Source organism: Pogoniulus pusillus, chromosome 10 (genome assembly GCF_015220805.1).
Source record: "Pogoniulus pusillus isolate bPogPus1 chromosome 10, bPogPus1.pri, whole genome shotgun sequence".
In the NCBI taxonomy this organism is placed as follows: Eukaryota; Metazoa; Chordata; class Aves; order Piciformes; family Lybiidae; genus Pogoniulus; species Pogoniulus pusillus.
The window spans coordinates 27965738-27987510 of record NC_087273.1 but is presented as its reverse complement, the minus strand read 5'-3'; the positions used below and the strand labels follow the sequence as shown (position 1 = coordinate 27987510).

General features: G+C 40.8%; 1 protein-coding gene across 1 annotated transcript; it reads left to right on the top strand.

Annotated features, from left to right (window-relative positions):
* Positions 1-200: 200 nt before the first annotated feature.
* Positions 201-20419, top strand: SLC39A6 (solute carrier family 39 member 6). Its single transcript, XM_064150062.1, has 10 exons — positions 201-281; positions 1682-2455; positions 3687-3867; positions 4144-4313; positions 6348-6560; positions 8116-8185; positions 9249-9626; positions 16892-16972; positions 17954-18144; positions 19005-20419. Exons 2-10 carry the CDS (start codon positions 1715-1717, stop codon positions 19155-19157), a joined length of 2178 nt encoding a protein of 725 aa, XP_064006132.1. The 5' UTR covers positions 201-281; positions 1682-1714; the 3' UTR covers positions 19158-20419.
* The last annotated feature ends 1354 nt before the right edge of the window (positions 20420-21773 follow it).

Below are 21773 nucleotides of genomic sequence, written 5' to 3'. Positions count from 1 at the left end.
CTCCCCGCAGCTGCCTAGCTGTCCCCGGGCGGCAGCAGACGGGGCTAAGAGTGCAGCAGTCGCTTCCCTCCCCGCCGCCACCGTCAGCGCCGCCCCCGCCACGCGCTCCGCCGCCCCCGCGTGACGCCCGCCGCGCGCCCCGGTTGGCCGCCGGAAGGCCGCGTGCCGGCCGCGCTACCCGGAAGAGGAAGGGAAAGGAGAGGGGCGGGAGCGGCTGGCGCGCGCGGGCCGCGGCATGGGAGCTGCCCGGCGCGGCGGGGCCCGGCCCGGCTGCTGATGAGGTAACCTCCTTCTCCTTGTCCTCCTCTTCCAGCGGCTGCAGGCAGGCTGCTGAGCGGGCTTCTGCCCCGTATGGTCGGGCAGGGGGCAGCAGCTGCGACCCAGCGTGGGAACCGCCGCTGGAACCGCCGCCCCGTGAGGCGGGGCTAGGCTGGCCCGGCCCGGCCGCGGCATCGGTCCAGTGCCGGGTTGTTCCCGCTGGCGCCGTGCACTGGCAGCAGGGTTAGCGGCCGTGCGGCCTGGAAAGTGCTGGGGCCGCCTCTTCTCTCCCGCGCCTTGTTCTTATCGGGGACCGCTGCTCGGGCCCGCCCCGACCGCAGGCTGGACGGAGCTCTGAGCAGTCTGATCTAGACGGAGCTCTGAGCAGTCTGATCTAGACGAGGATGCCCCTGCTAGTCAGCAGGAGCTTGGAGCTTTGGAAATCCTTTCCAGATAGGACCATTCTATGGTGCTCTGGGGAGTGCGGGTCTGTGGGACGCCGACTTCAGCCGGCGCGATTTTTAACGGGGAGAGTGAGTAGGGTCTCTGCCTCGGTTCCTGGCGGTGATGCTGTATTTTTAAGGTTGTTTATAGCCTTCTGGAAAACGGACTTTCTCTGCATCATGTTCTTTGTCCCTGCCTGAAAAAGAGCTGAGTCAGCTCCCTAAACATAGTCCTGTACACAGCCTAAATACCAGTTCGTAACCTCACTGGAATATTACGGAATTACAGCGTAGTTTGGGTTGGGAGGGACCTTAAAGACTATCTAGTTCCAATTCGTGAACGTTCCTACTTATGAACGTCTGGTCCACAGCAGTGCTCTGCCTGCCTGGTGAAAGGAGCTGTATGACAGCATTTTAAAGCACAGATAGAATGTGAGAGCATAAAAAAAAATTTCTGTGGCATGATGAAAACAAGCCAGGCTGACTTGCCAGGAGCTCTGAGAAGTCCTGTGAGGGAAGGTTGGCATTTTTGATTTTTAAGCAACTTAAGTTTTTAAGTAACTTATGATTAATATTCCTTATTCACTGCTGATAGAAAAATTATAAGGCTTGTTTCAAGCATGAGAAAAGCCTAGCCTAGAGCTCAGTTGGAGCACCCTTGAGTATGCTCTCAGTGTAAGCTTGTGTTAGAAAATGGACACAGGCCAAGCTAAACAAGGGTATGCTTACATCTGGGGATGTTTATGGCCAGTGACCTCACTGTAGTATGCATCATCATCTGTTGCCTGAGGCCATGCATCTGTGAGAAATGCTGGATTTGTAACCATTTAAATCTCTCTACTCGTGCTTCTCTTGATAATTGAGCAGGTCCTGTTTGGATTTGTTGTGAATTTCTTTAGTTTAAACAAATTATGAACACTTATTACAGAGGAAGGTGTGATCTTTTTTTGTGAGCTGTTAAAACTTTCTTCTCTTTATAGATTTTTTTATTCAGTCTTAAAAAAGAAGCTGCAATGGAGAATACAGTATTGGTCACTGTACTTGTGTCATTTTCCCTACTGCTGCATGAAAGTTATCATCATGAAGTGAATACAGTTACTGTTGTGCATGCATCAGAGAGAACCTTTCCAGAAAAAGCAGCTGGCATTAATACTGATTTGGCAGGATTGATACAGAAGTTTCACCTTCAAGAACTCTTTCATCGTTATGGAGAAAACAATTCTCTGTCAATTGAAGGCTTTAGAAAATTGCTCCAAAACATTGGCATAGATAAAATAAAAAGAATTAAAATACCCCATGACCATGACCACGACCATGACCACGACCATCACCATGATCATCACCATCATAACCATGTTTCATTGAGTAAAAACTCTGAAAAAACTGTTTGTCCAAACCGTGAGTCTGATGCTAACAAACATCACAGGAACAGTCACTCAAAGGAACCTCATAAAGCAGAGAATGTTGGAGATCAGCAGAACTTTGTACGCAGCAAAAACACCGTTAATGAAATAATGGCATCTATCATCACTGCTCCCACAGACAGCCACTCTGAATTACACAGTGCACAACCTGGAGGTGTCAAGTTGGTTGCTCGTTTAGGTCTGACCAGCAATAACGCTGTGAATGTCACAGGTAGCAGCAATGCAAGCTGGCTGGTGAACAGCAAAGCAAATGAATCTCATGCATCACCAAAGGAATTGGAAAGAGGAAGCTACCTGTATTCTAAACTGAAAAAACAAAATACCCAAGAGGTGAGGCTGATTCTGTTGTATTCTTGAGAATCCAGATCCACCAGGAATGCTGTTGTGGCTTACTTGTCAGGTGCTTATTGCTTATCTGATAATAAGTTTTGTGATTTAAGGGTGCTTGTAGCAGAATGTCTGCAAGCGACTTTCCCTGAAACTTACTATTTTGAAGTAATGTTGTCTCATGTTCACAAGCTCAGAGGAACGTATGTATGCAATTTGATTACTTAAATTTTCCTGAAAAAGAGCTAAAGCATATATGCATAAGTGTAAACATACCCTTGGTTTTGTGAATGTATATTGGTTTAAAATATTACCAAAAAAAACCCCAACTTGTTCTGCTGTAAAGCCAGAATCTGACATGTTTTCGTAATAGTGTGTATGAAGTAAAAAAAAACCCACTCGTTTTTGCCAGCACTGCCTCACAAAGGTTAGATAATCTGTGGCAGTTAGTGTAGAATTGCAGCACCTTCCTCCTTCAGTCTCCTCTCTCTCTATCTTCTTTAAGGTTGCAAAGACCAACTTACAAAAATGTTGCTGCAAAATGTTTTCTTACTTTGAAACAGTAAAACTTACTGCTGGTAAAGTCTATAGTTGTGTTGTTGGTAGTCTTACCACTGTCAGATCGCTTTGCTTTAGAGGCCTTAACAAGGCAAGTGTCTCTGAGGTATGTAGCCATGCCAGAAGATTCAGAGTGAGTGTTGTGTAGTGTATAATCCCAGGTGGTGAATTCATCAGTTACTGTGCTCTGTGGGGTTGGAGCAGAAGTATTACACTTAACTCCACTGAGAGTGTAGTTTGTACTGTGGGGAGCTCTTTCCTGGAGAAAAGAATATGTGGGACGTGTTCTGTACAAGACTTACTATAGTAATTGCTTCTATAAAAAGGCATTTAACCTTGATACTGCTACCTTGATAATACTGTCCTATGTGGCCATTGAAACAGAGTGAAAAGTGTTAAACTTTTACGTAGCAGAGCATCTGATTCCCTTGTGGTGAGCATGACTGGTACCTATGCATTAGTCACCAGGACTCCCAAACTAGCTTTCTGAGCCGAAAGAGAGGTGGAGGTATAGTTGTTACTGAATTGGTTTGTTACCAGTTTTAATTACTGTTGATGTAGCTGTTTTCACCTGATGCTACTGCTGCATTTCAGTAAAAATGGAATGTGCAGTCTTCTTGAGATATAACATGGTATTCTGGCTTTGATTAATCTTTAACATGTATCTTTTCCACAGTGCTCCAGTGCATCAAAACTGATGCAGTCCCATGGAATGGGCACTCAGGTGTTGTTGAGTGCTACTGAATTTAGTTACCTCTGTCCAGCTCTTATTAATCAGATCGATGGCAAACACTGCATAGTACATGCAACTAGTGAAAAAGCTGAAACTCCTCCAAAAAGTTACTCTCTGCAAATAGGTAGGTTTTTTTTTAACATGGAATAAAAACTTACTGGAAACTGATTTATGTTGGCTATAAGTTTAAGAAACTTTGAATTAAGTGGAGAGGAATTTGTAATTTTCTTTTGGCACTTGACCATGTCTGGAGAGAAATCTTCGTGGTGTACCATTTGTTAACATCTGATTATTCGATGGGTCAGGAATGTTTGATAACAGGAATGTTCTGCAGACAAAATGCCATACAATTATTACTTATTCTTGTTATGTTTTCTTTCTTTTTTTTTAATCCCATTAGCTTGGATTGGTGGCTTTATATCCATCTCAGTCATCAGTTTTCTTTCCTTACTGGGTGTTATATTGGTACCATTGATGAATCGTGTATTTTTCAAGTTTCTCCTAAGTTTTCTTGTGGCCCTGGCTGTGGGGACTTTGAGTGGAGATGCTTTCTTACATCTCCTTCCACATGTAAGTATTAATTACTGTATCATTTATGATCTCAAAGTGAATTTGTTGCTTATCTGTATGTCTTAGTGAAAATTTATGTCGTTACGTATTTGATAAGTAATTTCTCAGGCTCATCAGGTTGTATTTGATAGAAAGGTTTCCCGTTTGGAACTGCATTACTTATTTCAAACTCCTTAGTGTCCTTCATATCATTATCCCTCAATCTATTTGCTGGTTTTAGTCTTATATGCTGCCAAGTCACTCATTTCTCTTTGCATGCAAGAATTCTGTGTGGAAATTGCTCACTGTACACTTTAAGTGTGGAATAGCTAAACCACTCTTCTCTGTAATCAGTCACTTATAATAATTGCTTATCCATTGTAATGTTTTTTGTAAAAATGAAGCATTTCTGAAGTCTTGGGAAAACATTACCTGATGGATTTCTGATTTACATATTCATAGAATCAGCCAGGTTGGAAGAGACATCCAAGACCATCCAGTCCAACATATTACCCAGCCCTAGCCAGTCAACTAGACCAAGTGCCTCATCCACTCTTTTCTTGAACACCTCTTCCAGGAATGGTGACTCCACCATCTCCCTGGGCATCCCATTCCAACGGCTCTCTGAAGAACTTCCTCCTAATATCCAGCCTATACCTCCCCTGGCACAGCTTGAGGCTGTGTCCCCGTGTTCTGTTGCTGGTTGCTTGGGAGAAGACACTGACCCCCACCTGGCTATGACCTCCCTTCAGATAATTGTAGACAGCAATGAGGTCACCCCTGAGCCTCCTCTTCACTAGGCTAAACACCCGCAGCTCCCTCAGCCTCTCCTCATAGGGTTTGTGTTCTAGGCCCCTCACCAGCTTCGTCACCCTTCTCTGGACACGTTCCAGCACCTCAACATCTCTCTTGAATTGAGGAGCCCAGAACTGGACACAGTACTCAAGGTGTGGCCTGACCAGTGTTAAGTACAGGGAAAGAATAACCTCTCTTGTTCTACTGGCCACACTGCTCCTGATGCAGGCCAGGATGCCATTGGCTCTCTTGGCCACCTGGGCACACTGCTGGCTCATGTTCAGCCTACTATACCCTCAGGTCCCTTTCTGCCTGGCTGCTCTCCAGCCACCCGATCGCCAGCCTGTAGCGCTGCTTGGGGTTGTTTTGGCCAAAGTGTAGAACGCTGCACTTAGACTTGCTAAACCTCATCCCATTGGCCTCTGCCCACCCATCCAGCCTGTCCAGGTCCCTCTGCAGGGCTACTCTACCATCCAGCAGATCGACACCTGCTCCTAGCTCGGTGTTGCCCTTACATAATGTGGATAATGAAATTGGAAAATGATTGATACGTTTCTATTTCACTTGAAGCTTCTGAATAGACATTGCCTCTGCCTTGCTCTGCCTTCCCCTCTCTCTCCCTCAAAAAAAACCCAAACATTAAGTTGTTTCAGCTTTCAGATAATGTGGACAAAAAGGACTGCATCTGGTGATTTCTGACCCTTGCCTGTAATTGAGGATATGATTCTTTTTCCTTTCAGTTAATTTTTTCATTTGTGATGTGAAGTTATGTAAATCTGAACATACGAATGAGATGTCCAGAATCAAAAAACTTCTGGAAAATACCAGTAGCCATCATGGAGCAAAAAAATGTGAGACTTCTTTAAAGAAGGAAATTACTGTGAGGTTCCTTAGAGAAAAAGGTTTCTAAAGCCTATAAGCTTTCTTAGATGGGTGAAATAATTGATATGCTGGCTGGGACTACTTAAAATGCAGTAACAGTGTCAGGAATTTTTTGAAGACTGTTGTACATTTTAAGTGGTATGCATGAAGCTTCAATGAGAGAGTAAATACCAGGCCTACTTTTGGTCATTGCAGTGTTTCTTCCTATCAACAGATTCCTTCGTAGCTGTTGGAGATTGTATCCAGAGCATTTCCTCAATGGAAATTATTAAGTCTGGTCTCCAGACTTCAGGAAAATAATGTGAAGCATACTTTCTGTGTCTCAAGTTATCAGTTCTTTTGAATGTAATGACTTCCCCCATTTATTTTTCCCCTTAGTCACATGGAAACCATCACCATCACCATGAAAAACCTCTACTTGAGCAAAACAAAGACTCTATGTTCAAACATCTTGTTTTTCAAAGTGCAGAGGAGAGTGCTTACCTAGATTCCACTTGGAAGGGACTTACAGCACTTGGAGGCTTGTATTTCATGTTTCTGGTGGAGCATTTGATCACTTTAATAAAGCAGTTTAAGGACAAGAAGAAAAAGGTAGAGAAAGTAATATTTTGAGCTATATTGCATGCCATGATCATTTCTGAATACACATTTTTTTTTTCATGATTGTGATACATCTGTCTGGATTTAATAATGACTGCTGACTTGATTAATAGAAGTGGAATTATAACACTAGAGGCACACACCTACTTTTGAATTACATGATAGTTTTTATGTGTGCTCCTGTTATGGAAGAACTCTGAGGTATTTCCTTAAGCAGACATAGTACAAGTGTTACACCACTGAGTTGGTTATTAAGTAAATATCAAATTGCATTCTTTGTTTTAACAAAATAATTGAAGAAGTTCATTCTTGACTTCTGACAAGTCAGTTATGAGTATCTGAACTACTACAGTATTATTTCAAATGTTAAACTGGATGAAATAAGATGGCCTCACATATACAATTATTGTGCCTCAGTTGAGGGTGGCAGTACATAAATAAGCATCCAACTACACTGTAGACAGTGACTTCAGATAGCATTCCACTTGGAAATGTCTGCCAAACCCCTCATTTCTTTCCCTTTGCATCCCATAAAAAGAAAAGCAAGACAGCTTTCAGATAGCTATGCTGTTTTTTATGGAGGGGGGAAATATCTCCATTTTGGCAGATCATAAATGTTGGTAACTCACCAATTATTGGTAATTGATTTCTTTAAAGGGTAGTGTAGCCAGGAATAAAGAATGTAAAAGCTAGTTCAGTAAAAAAGAGTAAAAAATGGCAATATCTTAAGCTATACTTGAAGAAAATTAGTAACTAATTACTCATCTTAAAAATAGCTAGTTTCTAAGCTAACGCAAGGACTGATAATCTCTGTTTGGTTGAATTGTTAAATTGGCCATGAAGGCAGCAGTCTCAGAGCAGATGCCTTGTCAGATCTTTGATCTTGGTCACAGGAGGTTGTAGTGTGTGGTTTATACTGAATCTAAACTAACTGTGACAAGCAAGATCGCTTTCCCTATATCCAGTTAAATTTATTTGCCCGGAGAGGACATGAAATGTCTCAAGGAAAGCAAGTGCCCTTCTTTCAGCCACAGGGAACTGCTCGTTTGGTTTAATTACACCCTCCTAGGTACTGAGTCAATGGTCATAGATTGTTGTTATGCAGATATTAGTAAGCAATGATTAGAGATTTTGCTTGGTTTTCCTTCAGTACACTAGAGAAAACATACATTACATTGTAAATTACATGTAATTTACACGACATTACAGTGGAAAAGAGTTAGAAGAATAACTTTTGCTCAGTATTTGATGCACTTTGCTTCTCAGATGAACTCTTCTGCTTATTCCTTGTGCAAAAATGTGGGGTATTTTTGTGTGTGGGCTTGTTTTCTGGAATTCTTTTGGGTTTTTTACTTCCATGGAGGCCTAGCACCCTTGTCATGTTTTATTTAGCTCAGTTTCTAGTGTTCCTCTTCTGCATTCTTTGTAAGATTTCCATGTTGTCCACTATTTGTGCAGGCTGCATAAAAGTTGTGAATATAATGTTGCTCATATTTAGAGAAAAAAGTAAAATATTATTGACCACAGCATTTTGTTTTGGCATAAGAAAAAAAATGAAGATGATGGAGAAAGTAAGAAGTTTTCGGCAAATGAAGAAAAGTTAGATGCAGATGATCGTAAGTCTCAATAATATTCCACAGTTACTATGTTGTGGCAACACTGTTTAGAAACCATCAAATTGGTCTAACTAGGTTGGATCACTACCTATTTGAAATCTTTTTAAAACAAAATTTGTGTGTACATTCATATGTTGAGGGCTGTCTCTGCTCTAAAAAGGATTGTTAGGTTGGAAGCAATGAATTCAGTTTTGAAACCATAAGCTTCTTAATTCTGGATTTAACAGCAGAAATCAAAGTCATTCTGTGAAACTTATGGCTCTGCCTGTTGTCTTCTACAGTTCTCTTGTGACTCTTGGGTGTTATGCCCATTATTTAGATTTTTGCACATCTTAAGTCTAAGATTTTTTTAGTTTATTTATAAAGTGGAAAATCTAAGAGCTTAGAGATTAGTTCAGAAGTATTTGTACTGCCAATGATTACATGTTCCCAGGATTGTGTTGTAAGCAAAAACTCACCTTACTGGATCCTTGTTAACTCTTGTAACTAAAAGAGGTGTTCAGATTTTCTGAATATTTTGTGATTAATAAAAGATTTGCTGATAATGTAGAGAAAAAGTATTTGTTAATTTAATTGCAGAGGAAGAATTGATCAAGTTTTAGGAGTTAAAATAGCCACTGATGTTTACATTTCATGGTCTGTAGTAATGACTTTATTGTGAATGTTTTTCAGGTGTTCAAACTTAAGCTCTTCTATTTATATGAAACACAGGAGTTTTCACAGTTATGCTTTTTAAAATTGCACTGGATGTTAGATTAAAAACTTTAACTTCTAGGAGACATTTGTGACCATAATGTAGGGGCTGCTTCAGTAGTAGGGAACAGAAGCTAAATGATTTTTCTTATTTTGAACTATTGGGAATTATCTCAGAGATCTGTTTAGAGAAAATGAAGTTATAAAACACTTGGGAAAAAAGTCTCCTGTACAAGGAGCTTTGGCACCATTCTTAACTTTAGGCTTACTAGTTTCTTCACTCCATCACTTATTCAAGTTCTTCATTTTATCTTTGCTTCCTAGGTGATTTTTAAAATGTTTAATATTATACTCTGGGCTTTTCTAACAGGGCCTGAGGGCTATCTGGGGACAGACTCCCAAGATCCATCACCCTTCATTTCTCAGCAGCCAACTGTGCAAGAAGAAGAAGAAGTGATGATAGCTCATTCTCATCATGAGGAGGCTGACAATGAATATGTGTCCAGAGGCTGTAGAAACAAATGTCATTCTCACTTACACGATACACTGGGTCAGACAGATCATCTTAGTCATCATCACCATGACTACCATCATATTCTGCATCACCACCATCATCAGAACCATCATCCCCACAGTCACAGTCAGCGCTACTCGCGTGAAGAACTGAAGGATGCAGGGATAGCAACTCTGGCTTGGATGGTGATTATGGGAGATGGACTACACAATTTTAGTGATGGCCTAGCTATTGGTAAGTATTATGTTGGAGACTGCAGCTTTGTGTATGAGGGCAGTGACGTCCTCTTCTTGTCACTTATCTTTTCCTTAGCAGCACAAGGAATTAGTGGTGAATCTTTGAACCCTGAGCTTCTATTTGATAGCAGCTCTGAATGAATAAGAAAAATCTCCAGATTAACAAGCTGGAGATCAGTGACAAATGAATCAGGAATGAGATGCTTGCAGCTATGTTTCTTTAAGATATAAGTGAACTTTGTTTTATTGCCTGCTCTTGGCAAAATTAAAGCTAACATTTCTTAAAACTAAAGCTAGGCTTATAAAACATTATTTAGGACTTACAGGTGCCTTCATATTTCAGTGCCCGCAAGAGCTCAGCAATTCTTTTAAGTCAGACTTGTTTTTTTTATTATTTACAAAGTAATTGTGGCTTTTCCACTTCAATCAGGCCCCTAGTATCATGTCCTTTATTTCTTTTTGTCTTCTGCCTTGACTTCTTAAGAAACAAGGTCAGGTCACACATCTGTCTTTGCCTATACTGGGCCCTGCTTATACCTGTTTTCAGTTTCCCCTGGTGAGTAGGAAATGGGACCCTCGTTTCAGTCTGCTTTAGCTTGCATATTAAACAAATAGGTTAGACGACATATATGTATGATTTTTGTGCTGTGTGAGGCAAGTATTCATGTGCTTTTTGCTGTAAAACTACTTTGGGCCAAGGTACTGTCTTCTCTACAGTTCTGCATTTTTGCATAGCAGCCCTGTCAGATCCAGTTTCTCCGATTTTGTTAGCCACTGACAAGCAGAATTGCACTTCTTTCTAGTGTTTGTACTAACCTTCCAGAGAAAGTCTGTCCTGATTTTGTGTGCCAGGAGCATGTGAATGTCATATTAATTGATAGATCATTAGTTAGCTATTACCTGTCAGAAATATGATTCACGGAGAAGGTACCAATGAAGTTACTGTATGTTGCCTTTCCTGCAGATTTTTTTGATGAAGAGTGCCTATATAATTTAAAGGAATGTAGCATAAATAAATTCCTTCAGATGCTTAATGTGCTATATTTGGTCTTAATACACACGCCTAGTTTCTTTTCTTGGACAAGGATTTAACCACAAAAATTTCCTAAGCACCAGTCATAGTCTACTCAGTCTTTCCTTAAAGTTAAGCCAAGTAGTCTCCATTTTATGTGTGCATTTGTTTTTGGTTTTCTTTTTAAAGTAAACCAGTATAAACAGTTACCTTGTGTGTAAACAGAATATTTGCCTTCTCGTTCCTTCTGTGTTCATGCCCAATTTTTTCCTGTAGATGCTGTAGCTCTTCAGTCTTTTTTGATACTGCTTCAGTGAAAATATTTATCACAAAAAACAGATTGAATAGTTTGAACTTCTTTCTGGGAGATTAGGTTTGGGAACTCCCTAATTTTTTTTTCCTAGAAGGAAAGGTAGACTACAGGTACTTTAAGTTATGGAAAGTGAAGTCAAATCATTGATGTTCAGTTCTTAGACTGATCTTTTGTAATCTTGACTTCAGTATTTAAGACTAATCTTTATAGGTACTGGGGTCTATCATCAGTGTCAATCTTTCTGTAAATTTTACTGTAGAAACAAGTTCATTCTTCTTTGAGGAGAAAACCCAGTAGTAACTATTTGCTTACAGCAGTATTTGCAGTTGTTCAGATACAGTCAATTCAAAGTATAATGTGAAAGGACACCTTTTGATTTAATCTCATTTTTGCCCAAGTTGAAGCACGGTATGTAAATTTTTGAGCAGAACAGTAGTGAAAATGTGATAAAAGGAAGAGGATTTGCATACAAATGGCATGCAGAGAATCAATTACCTCTTAGCATTAGGGAGATTTGAGAAGGAGCTATGACTTACGAGGAAGGTTAATAAAGGCTTATTGAACAAGTGAGAACAATAGTTTTTAGAGTCCTGCTGTGTAGTTTATTCAGGCTGATGGAAATATGGGTTCCCCTCAGTTCTGGATGTGCTCAAACCTATTATGGAAAAGTATTGATTTGATGATGTGAAAATGCCAGTACTACTTGTATAGTGTTTTACTTATATTTAAATGAAGATGTAAATGCTTCTGTGAAGATAGCTTTAGCCAGACTAACCCTTCATTTAAGTTCATTCATTTCATGTGATTTATTATTCATAACTTCCCTTAGCTTTTTCTCAAATCTGTTGTGCTAATTATGTAGGTATAAGATTATTAAAGCATGGAACAGTTGCATCTGACTAATTTGTATAAAATTATCTTCTGTGACTTGAACTTTTCTGTGTAGCTTCAACTAAATAATTAAAATGCAGAATGCTATTTTTGCACTGATCGTGCATATAGATTTCTTTTTTTCTCTAGCTCTTTTTGAGAGAAGCAATGACTTTGAAAGTATCTATTAAGTCAGTTTCTCCAGAGGAATGATGCCAGATATATTAATGTAGTGCTCAATTTGTTAATGTTTCAAGATATCTTTTTAGCAGTGAAAAGTAAAAAAAGATATTCCTGTTATTTAAGCTTGGACTTTGGTTGCTGTGTATCTGTACAGCATACAGCCACCTAGGTACTTCACAAAGTAATCAGGTTTTGTTTGGCTTGCATTTGCAGTCCTAAAATTAGATTTACCACGTGTGATTAAGCTGGGCTCTTGTACTTTTAGTTTTCCTTTAAAACTGATAAGACTGTGAAAACATTGTATAGAGACAGTAATATAGAGGAACTTACACATTATTTAGGATGCAGGCATGGGAGAAGGACCTTCTGCCTTCTTCTCTGTCCTCCCAGAAATTAAAGCCCAATTGAGTGCTGAAGAATTGAGTTGGAGATAACTGTAGCTATCCTGCCTGTCTCTCAAAGTCTGACTTCAAAACTATTAAGGAATGTTTGGAGGTGAGAGAAACAGACCAATGCCCAAGAAAGACTGATAGTGTGCATTGATAACCTCTTCTAGTTAAGTGGTAGCAACATGTTAATTACTGTGTGGGCTCCTGTGACTGAATGTTTTTGAGTGCAGTAGAAAAGCTTGCTGAGGGCTTAAGTCAAAATAGCTTTTGTTTTGCACACTGTGCAGAATCAGACATCTCCAAATTGGACATCACAGAGTCATAGAAATGGGTGGCCTCTAGAGGTCACCTACTTGAACTCTGCATGAAACAACTCTTTGGTCAGTCAACACGAGATTGGGTCAGCCAAACCCTGTAAACCTCCAGAGATGGGGAGATTCCAGCATGTATGTGGCTGGCCTCTCCTAGTCTTGCATTGCAGTTTCTTAACAAGGAAAGATTTTTCCAACTCAAAGCTCTCAAATTGTGGCTTGCAGCCTCACCCCTATTGTGTCATCTGTCACTACTTTTGAGGAGAAAGATTCCTTCATATTTGTGACTGCACTAAAGGTGCTTAGACGCAGAGGTTAGGCCACTCCTTACTCTGGTGGAAAGAGTGGTTAAATATACCTAGCTTCCTCCAGCTTTTAGGCCCTATGTTGTAGACTTCTGATCATTTTGTCAGCTTTTGTTGGAAAGTGTTCATATCTGTCTTGAACTGGGGACACCTCAAAGTGGGCAGAGAATCTCAGGAACAACCTCACCTGTACTTAGCAGAGGAGCATAAGATCTTTGTCTGCTGGTCTTGCGAAGACTGCACAGTTTGACTCACTGTACTTGCAGTGAGAGCAACTCTAACCATAATCCTCACATCCATTTCAGCCAATCAGAAGTTATTCTGCCCCATATGCAGAGTTTCTGACTTTTCCTCTGATCTTCGCAGGATTTCTGTTGGCCTAGTCTTCAAGTTTGCCATGCTTTTCTTTGTCTAAAGCTCTAGTGCTTGATGTGCCAACTCAATCCTTTTTCCTTCTGCACATCATCTTAGCATTATCTGCAAATCTGTAGTCTCTTTGATCTAGATCATTTGTGAAGAAACTGAAGAAAATGGGTTTCAGTATTTGTGCTGGTAAACTCTTTTTGGTGTACTATCCAGGCATCGAGCTCTGCTAGCCCTGCAGTCCAGCCAGTGTGCAGTCATTTAGCTGTCAGTTTCATATTTCCTCTGCTCTTAGATGAAAATGCTGTAAGAAGTAGTGTCAGAAATCCTACTGAAGTTAAGTTCTGTTATATTTACTGCTATTGCTGTCTCTCTAGTCATTGCCTCAAGCTAGGTCAGACGTTTGTAGAGGGATTTGAAGAGGATATTCAACATGATCTTTCCAGGAACTGAGGCAGGACTGACTGTTCCCTGAGTCTTATTCTTCGCCTCTCTTTAAGATGAGAATAATGTTATCCCTTTCCTAGAGAATAATGGGCCTTCTATAGCTTTTTTTTCCCCCATAGATGATAGACTGCAGCCTTGCAGTAGCAGCAGTGAACTCTGTCAGCACACGTGGGAGGTATCATCCTGGGATGCATCTAAGCATTTCCATGATTTTTACAAAGTATGTCTTACCAGTTGTTTCTCTGCTGTCTGCTGTTCCTTTCCTTCTGGAATGTTGCTGGGATCTGTGATCTAGCTTTGTGAAGATTGAGATAAAGCTGGTGCTGATGCTTCAGCCTCTTTTTATATCTACTGCTTGGTTCTCATCCCATCTATCAATGAACTGAAAGTTTTTGTGAACCTTTGCTCAGCTAGGATTCCTATACTATTTCTTGTTATTCCTCATTTCTTGTTAGTCTTGGCTCCAATTGGACTTCATTTTTTGTCCTGTTTTGTTCTCTTCCTCATTGCCAATTTTTGTTGCTTTTTCTTGTGTACTTACTTTTCTGGTCTTAATCAGTTAAGACACGTTGGGCTTAACTGGGAGTGTCTTCTGTTGGAAGTCTGTGTTCCTGCACAAACAGGGTGGTTCACCTGTGCATTCTGTTAAGAGTGCTTTACAAATCAGCCACTTCTTCTGGGTACTTTTTGTCCTTTTACTGATTTCCAGGATATTCTACCCTGTAATTCCTTAAATAAGTCAAAACTCTGCTTCGTTAAAATCTAGAGTCCTAATTTTGCTTCTTCCTTTTCCAACTTCCATCTGTGTCCTGAGCTCAGTTACCTCATGTTCACTGGAGCTCAAGATTCTATTTTTGGCTGTGTTTGTCATTGCCTCTTCCTTGTTTGTATCAAGTGCCATCTTCTTGGCTGGCTTGTCTGTTACTTGTATTGGGGAAGTCATCACAATAAGGAACATCCTGGATGGTCACAGGATAACAGGATGGCAGGGGTTGGAAGGCACTGGAAGAGATCAAGTCCAACCTCAGTTGGTGTGTCCAATGCTGTCACCTTCACAGCTGAAAACTCATGTAAATGGTGATGTCTTATGTGGTTGTTTATAGGTAGCCTTATCCACCACCTTTTCTTGGTTAGGTGGTTTGTAAACCTATTCCTAGTGTTCATAGAATCAACCAGGTTGGAAGAGATCTCCAAGATCATCCAGTTTAACCTAGCACCCAGCCCTATCCAGTCAACTAGACCATGGCACTAAGTGCCTCAGCCATTTTTTTCTTGAACACCTCCAGGGATGGTGACTCCACCATCTCTCTGAGCAGCCCATTCCAATGGCAAATCACTCTCTCTGTGACGAACTTCCTCCTAATATCAAGCCCATATTTCCCCCAACACAATTTGAGATCTTGACCAGGAGGTAGCATTCTTATGTATTTTTTTACTGGAGCTTTATGCAGTCAAGAAACTCCTTTATTTACATTTATAAACACAAAAAAGTGTTACTTGCACTCTGTTTTTTTTTGGGGGGCAGTCTGTATCTATCTATGACAGGCCAAATGACAGCTGCTTTGCTTTTTTTCTCTATAGCATCATCAAGACAGGCTCTGGGCAAGCAATAGACTTCTCTGGGCAGTAGTTCTGGTCACCAAGTTCCTCTATCCTGCAGGAGAGAGGATCTCTTGTCACTTTGTTCTTGTATTACTCGCCCTGATCTAATGTGCTGAACCAGTATTTTGGGTTAGTCAAAGCTCATTGCTCTACTCACCGCTGCCAATGTCATAACCATGTTCTTCAAATTAGCAGGTGCAAGTGGGGGCAGAGAGTTCTTCCTGTTGTAAGGCTTTGCTGTTTTTAAACTTTACCTATCTGGGAGCTCATGCTTTCTGTTTTGGTGCTGATTTGATCATGCCTTCTATTTTAGTCTGAAGAGGCTTGGGCTCTTACCTCTCTAGAACCTCTTCTGAAGACCCTCTCCATCCCCTGTTCATTATCTCATCCAGAGATGCCCACTGCATTACCGCTTTACTAGATGCCACAGCATGCATGCCAGAAGAAAAGCTGCTATTGTCAGGCAGGTAGCAACATTAGTCATTTCTTGCACTTGAAGGCCTGGAAAGCAGTGTCCACCTATTTGAGGTTGTATCTGGGTAGAGGCTGCTGAGTAACTGAGAGTGGTGACCACAGTGGAGAGAGATGATTGTTTCTTGGAGTCCCATTGCCATTGTAGCTCTTCCTCTTAGAACACTACTTCTGTGTCCCTTATGTGCCAACTACTGTGATGTGGCCTTCTACCTCTTTGCTTATTGGCAGCACCTTATTTGGTGGCACAGTTCTGGTAGCAGCTGAAGATGAAGCTGGACATGGCTCTCCTGCACTACTTAGTGAGGTTTTCCAGGCATCCAGGGGCCTCCAGTGCTGTGTGTGGGCTGTGATTTAACTCTTCAGCACTGCCATGCACTGCTTCCTCATGAGCTGCTGTTGAAGAAAAATAGCAAGCAACAGAAAGAGTAGAGAAAATAAGGATGAGGACTGTTAGACTAGTTTAAGTGCTTTTTGTGTTTGGGGTTTATTTTCTCCACTTAAAAGGATGATAGTTCACCTCTGTGCAAACTGTCTAGATTTCAATCTTTCACTGTTGATATCACATGGCTGTTGAAATGACTTCCCTTTTTTCCAGTGCCTGACTTGGAAGTAGTTAAGCTGCCTTCATCCATTTGTTCTTTAAAAAAACCCAAAATAAACCACAAAGTGTTTTTTTTCTGATGTTATTTCCATTTATTGCCTTTTATATTTTTTTTGAAGAGTCGACTTAGTCTAGAAACAAGATAATGAAATTGGTTTGCTTTAACTAATTATGGGATTCTGTGTTGCTTCTGCTTTTCAAACGTATGAATTGTAAATAGCTGTCCAGTTTAAATGCTTACACAGGCAGAATTAAAATCTGAGTGAGTCCTAACCTGATACAAGCTTCTGCAATTAATATGTCAATCTGATAGAAACTTCTGTATCAGTGCTGCTGCATTTGATGTCTGAATATGTGGTAATGTTTTGGGTGTTTTTCCCTGTTTTGTCATAGGAGCAGCCTTTACTGAAGGGTTGTCCAGTGGTTTAAGCACTTCTGTGGCTGTATTTTGCCATGAATTACCTCATGAACTAGGTAAGAGTCCAGTATTTATATGTACTGCAAGTACGGTTACTTACAGGTACACTTTGGAGGTTTATACTGTACCAGAGAACCAAATTACTTGAAATTTGATGAGGAAACTTCATACATGTCAGAGTGTCTACTCAAGAATATTTCTGACTTCTCTAAAGACTATTTTATTTCTTAATTGAATTATCTGTCCTTTTAAGACTATTTTCAGCTACTTTGTTGAAAACTTGGTGTCTCTTGCAGTTACTTAACAACTTTGTCCTATATAGTTTGGTTATAAGCTACAGTGCAAAGAGCAGTTACAAGAGAATAAATGGCATAACTACCATTGCTTTTATGCAGTTAAGTGGGAATCACAGAATCATAGAATCAACCAGGTTGGAGGAGACCTCCAAGATCATCCAGTCCAACCTATCCCCCAGCCCTATCCAGTCAACTAGACCATGGCACTAAGTGCCTCAGTCAGTCTCTTCTTGAACACCTCCAGGGACGGTGCCTCCACCACCTCCCTGGGCAGCCCATTCCAATGGCAATCACTCTCTCTGGCAAGAACTTCCTCCTAACATCCAGCCTATACTTTCCCCGGCACAACTTGAGACTGTGTCCCCTTGTTCTGTTGCTGGTTGCCTGGGAGAAGAGGCCACCCCCACCTGGCTAGTGTCCCTTCAGGAATGCTGTATTTGAATGCTTAAGAATGTCATGTACTGCAGTGCTTTGCAGCATCAGTTTAAATGCATACTACACTGAAAGCTGCTTCTTACAAAAAACCTGAGCCTTTAAGGCTATTAACCTACACTGTTTGCTGCTGCATTGTTTTCCCTCTGTGCTATTTTCATTTTGAATCCCCCAGTGAATTCCAATTTTGTGAAATAAAAAAATGAGGCAGATAATAGCATTAAAAATAGAGTAATATTTTTGTAAGTAAGAGGAGAACTTGTGACTACTACAGTAGTTTGAAAAACCTTTGTTTTTCCCCTGTTGCAGGCGATTTTGCCGTGCTCCTCAAAGCTGGTATGACTGTCAAACAAGCCGTGCTTTATAATGCCCTGTCAGCTATGCTGGCCTATCTTGGAATGGCCACTGGGATTCTCATCGGTCATTACGCAGACAATGTTTCAATGTGGATATTTGCACTTACTGCTGGCTTGTTCATGTATGTGGCTCTTGTGGATATGGTAAGTGGTTAGACTCACTTGAATTTTATATAACATAGTTTGAGAATTAAAGCTAATTAATGTTTGGCTTCAGGGGGGTGATTTTGATTTAATTTTCTTTGCCAAAAAGACCTACTTGAATTTTATATATCTAGTTTTAGAATTAATGCTAAATATGTGTCCTTCCATCTTTCTCCATAATTCTTCAATTAACTTTTTTTTTTGTGCTTGAAGGTGCTGGTAAATATGCAGTTTAAGTGCTCACTTAAATATTCAGGTGGAAGATAGCTCTTATTTAATTTACAGAATGGAGAGGAACAGAGATTGTTTCTCTCTTAGTTGTTAAACAGAGGAAGTTAATAGCAGAAGCAGAGTGAAAAAAATTGCTTCTGACAATGGCTAATATAGCAGATAACCAGTAAGACTGCAAGCTGCACACTATTTGCACTACCAAACGTGCTTTGGTGTTTGCATTACAGCATTATTGCTTCTTGAGATGAAGGCAGAATTATGTTAAATCCTGTCCTGTACCTCAGAAGTATGTTTGTAGAGAAGTAAGAGTGTTTGGTGCATGTTCATAAAAGCTTTACTAGCTTCTTAGGGATAAAATTCTAGGTGTGGCTTGATTGAATCAGTTGGTAATAAATGGCTGTTTTAAGACATCAACATAATTAAAACATTAGACACAGAAAGAATCTGTAAATAAGAAAGAAGACATTGATAATGTTGAGGTTGAGTGATGAGCCAAGGAGTAGTATGAATGCAGTCAACAGGAAGGACTGGAGGAGTAATTCTCTGCTACCTTTTGCCTCACGATTCAAGAACTGGGTTGGAAGTAACTGTTTATTTTGAAGGCATTTAATACTTTCTCGTTTGTTTAGGTACCTGAAATGCTCCACAATGATGCCAGTGATCATGGATGTAGCCGCTGGGGTTACTTCTTGTTACAGAATGCTGGGATCCTGTTGGGTTTTGGGATAATGCTGCTTATCTCTGTATTTGAGCATAAGATTGTATTCAGCATAAACCTCTAATCCTGGTTGCCAGGAAGAGAGCTTGGTGTTGTAAATTATAACTGTTAGGGTTTTTCTATTCAATTCCTTAATGGAGAGGTACGTTTGAGATAGACTAGGTATTTTTACTGATGTGCTTTATTGTTGTGTCCCTCTCTCCCTTCTCCCCTGATAGAAATGAACACTGTCTGTTTTGGGTTTGTTTTTCACTTAGGATGTAGCATTGCATATGGTACTGTGGAAAGTTGTACTTGGAAAACATGATGGAAGTGCCAAAATTATTCAAGGGTTATTGTCTAGGGGGTTAGGATGTGGGGTGTTTTGTAAAGTAAATTTATTTACTATATGTAATGTAACTTTTTTACTTCAGTGATGCTTTAAAGAAATGAAACAACAGTGGATTTTATTTTAGCACAATCAAAATCAATGGATACGAAGTACAGTATACAGTGTAAAACGAAAAGAGGACATATAATGGGTAGCATGTGTTTGTGTGGATAGAAACTCATCCCTTGTGCATCCACCTGTTTACACAGAGTGGCAGATGAGGCCACTCATTCCTTTTTGTGGTGGTTCTTCTCTCCACAGCTTGTGGAGTCTTGTGTTTCACTCCAGTTGGTTTCCACTCCAAACAAACACAAAATAAGTGTTTACAGCAGATGTTCTGTTTCCTCCTTTCTGATGTGAGTCTCTCTTCACTCATTTCTCAAATCAGCAACAAAAGTACAGCTATTAGATTGTAAAAGCATAGCTCTAGCTCTAATGCACGTGGTTTCTGTTAAAAGTCCTTTAAAGTACTGCTATATCCAACCCAATGCTGCTTGAAATGGCAAAGGCGTTTTAAAGTCTGATTGATATCAAGGGGAAGAGTGCTACAGACTGAGGCAAACAGTTTATTATTTTCTTAAGTAAAGTGTTGATTTACTTGGGAAATAAGCTGAGTGGGAGAGATCACTGCTTCTAGTTCTGTGGGATTGCACACCAGCCTATGCTTGCAAAACACTTGTATTCTCTGCAGCAGCTAAAGCTGAGAAATCCAGAACAGCAAAGTTTCTTTGACAGCATGTATAGGAAAGCAGCATGGTAGGGTTAATTACAGGTGTATATGGAAGTATGTAATTTGAGCTTACAGTCTTACTATTTTAACCACCGTGGAAGTGACCAAAGGAGGAAGGATGAAAAAGATAATAGCTAGGCATAAAATCTACAGAAAATGAAAACTTATTTCTGATTCAGCTTTACCACTGCTTTAAATCATCAGCTGAATAAAAAGCTTGAACAGAGAGGAAGTGTTCGACAATACCATGTCTGACATGTTAAAACAGTCTGGCATATGTCTGTCTGTCATACAACTGTCACCTAAGAAGCAGATCTTTGTAATGAATTAGAGACTTATGGGGTTTTTGTACTAGTTAAGAAATAGGGCTCGCAGGAGTGGATTGCAGCCAGGGGAATATTGGCTTCTCCTCCTTCAGTCATTACTTGAGTTAATGAGATTTCATCTTCTGCCCACAGTGATAAAATCCTGTTCCTTGCCTCTTTTGAAGTCAGGGTATAGAGAAAAGTGTACTTCCTTCAGCTCTGCTGATGTGTCCTGAGGGGTGCACTGTGTCTGGGGTCTTAACTGCTCCCTCAGATCTGCACATGCGTGAACTTGGGTATCTCTTTGCTTGGTGAGCAGTGGTTTGGAAAGGAGAGCAGAATTCTTTCGGAAGCACACTTTCCACCCCTTTAACTTCCCATCGCTAGAAGTTACTTTGGTGCTGGGCTGTCATAGAATCATAGAATCAACCAGGTTGGAAGAGACCTCCAAGATCATCCAGGCCAACCTAGCACCCAGCCCTAGCCAGTCAACTAGACCATGGCACCAAATGCCTCATCCAGGCTTTTCTTGAACACCTTCAGGGATGGTGACTCCACCACCTCTTTGGGCAGCCCATTCCAATGCCAATCACTCTCTCTGCCAACAACTTCCTCCTAACATCCAGCCTATACCTACCCCGGCACAACTTGAGACTGTGTCCCCTTGTTCTATTGCTGGTTGCCTGAGAGAAGAGGCCACCCCCCACCTGGCTACACTGTCCCTTCAGGTAGTTGTAGCCAGCAATGAGGTCCCCCCTGAGCCTCCTCTTCTCCAGGCTGCACACCCCCAGCTCCCTCAGCCTCTCCTCATAGGGTTTGTGCTCCAGGCTCTTCATCAGCTTTGTTGCCCTTCTCTGGACATGTTCCAGCACCTCAACATCTTTCTTGAATTGAGGGGCCCAGAACTGGACACAGTACTCAAGGTGTGGCCTGACCAGTGCTGAGTACAGAGGAAGAATAACCTCCCTTGTCCTACTGGCCACACTCTTCCTGATGCAGACCAGGATGCCATTGGCTCTATTGGCCACTTGGGCAAGTTTCATCCTGAACAAGAGCATTGACAAAAATACAGGGATAGTCCCTCCCTTCAGCAAGCACTTTACATTTTGTGTCTTATTCTGTGCTACTGTGTTTTGATTAAGCCTCTAGGCTTTTAAGAGCAGACCTCTGAACAGAGGAGTTTGTGCCATGATACAGTAGCTGTCTGCTATATTTTTATAGCATCTTCTTGGTCACTCATCTTGTGCTCTTTTTCCTCTTTTATCAGTCATTCTG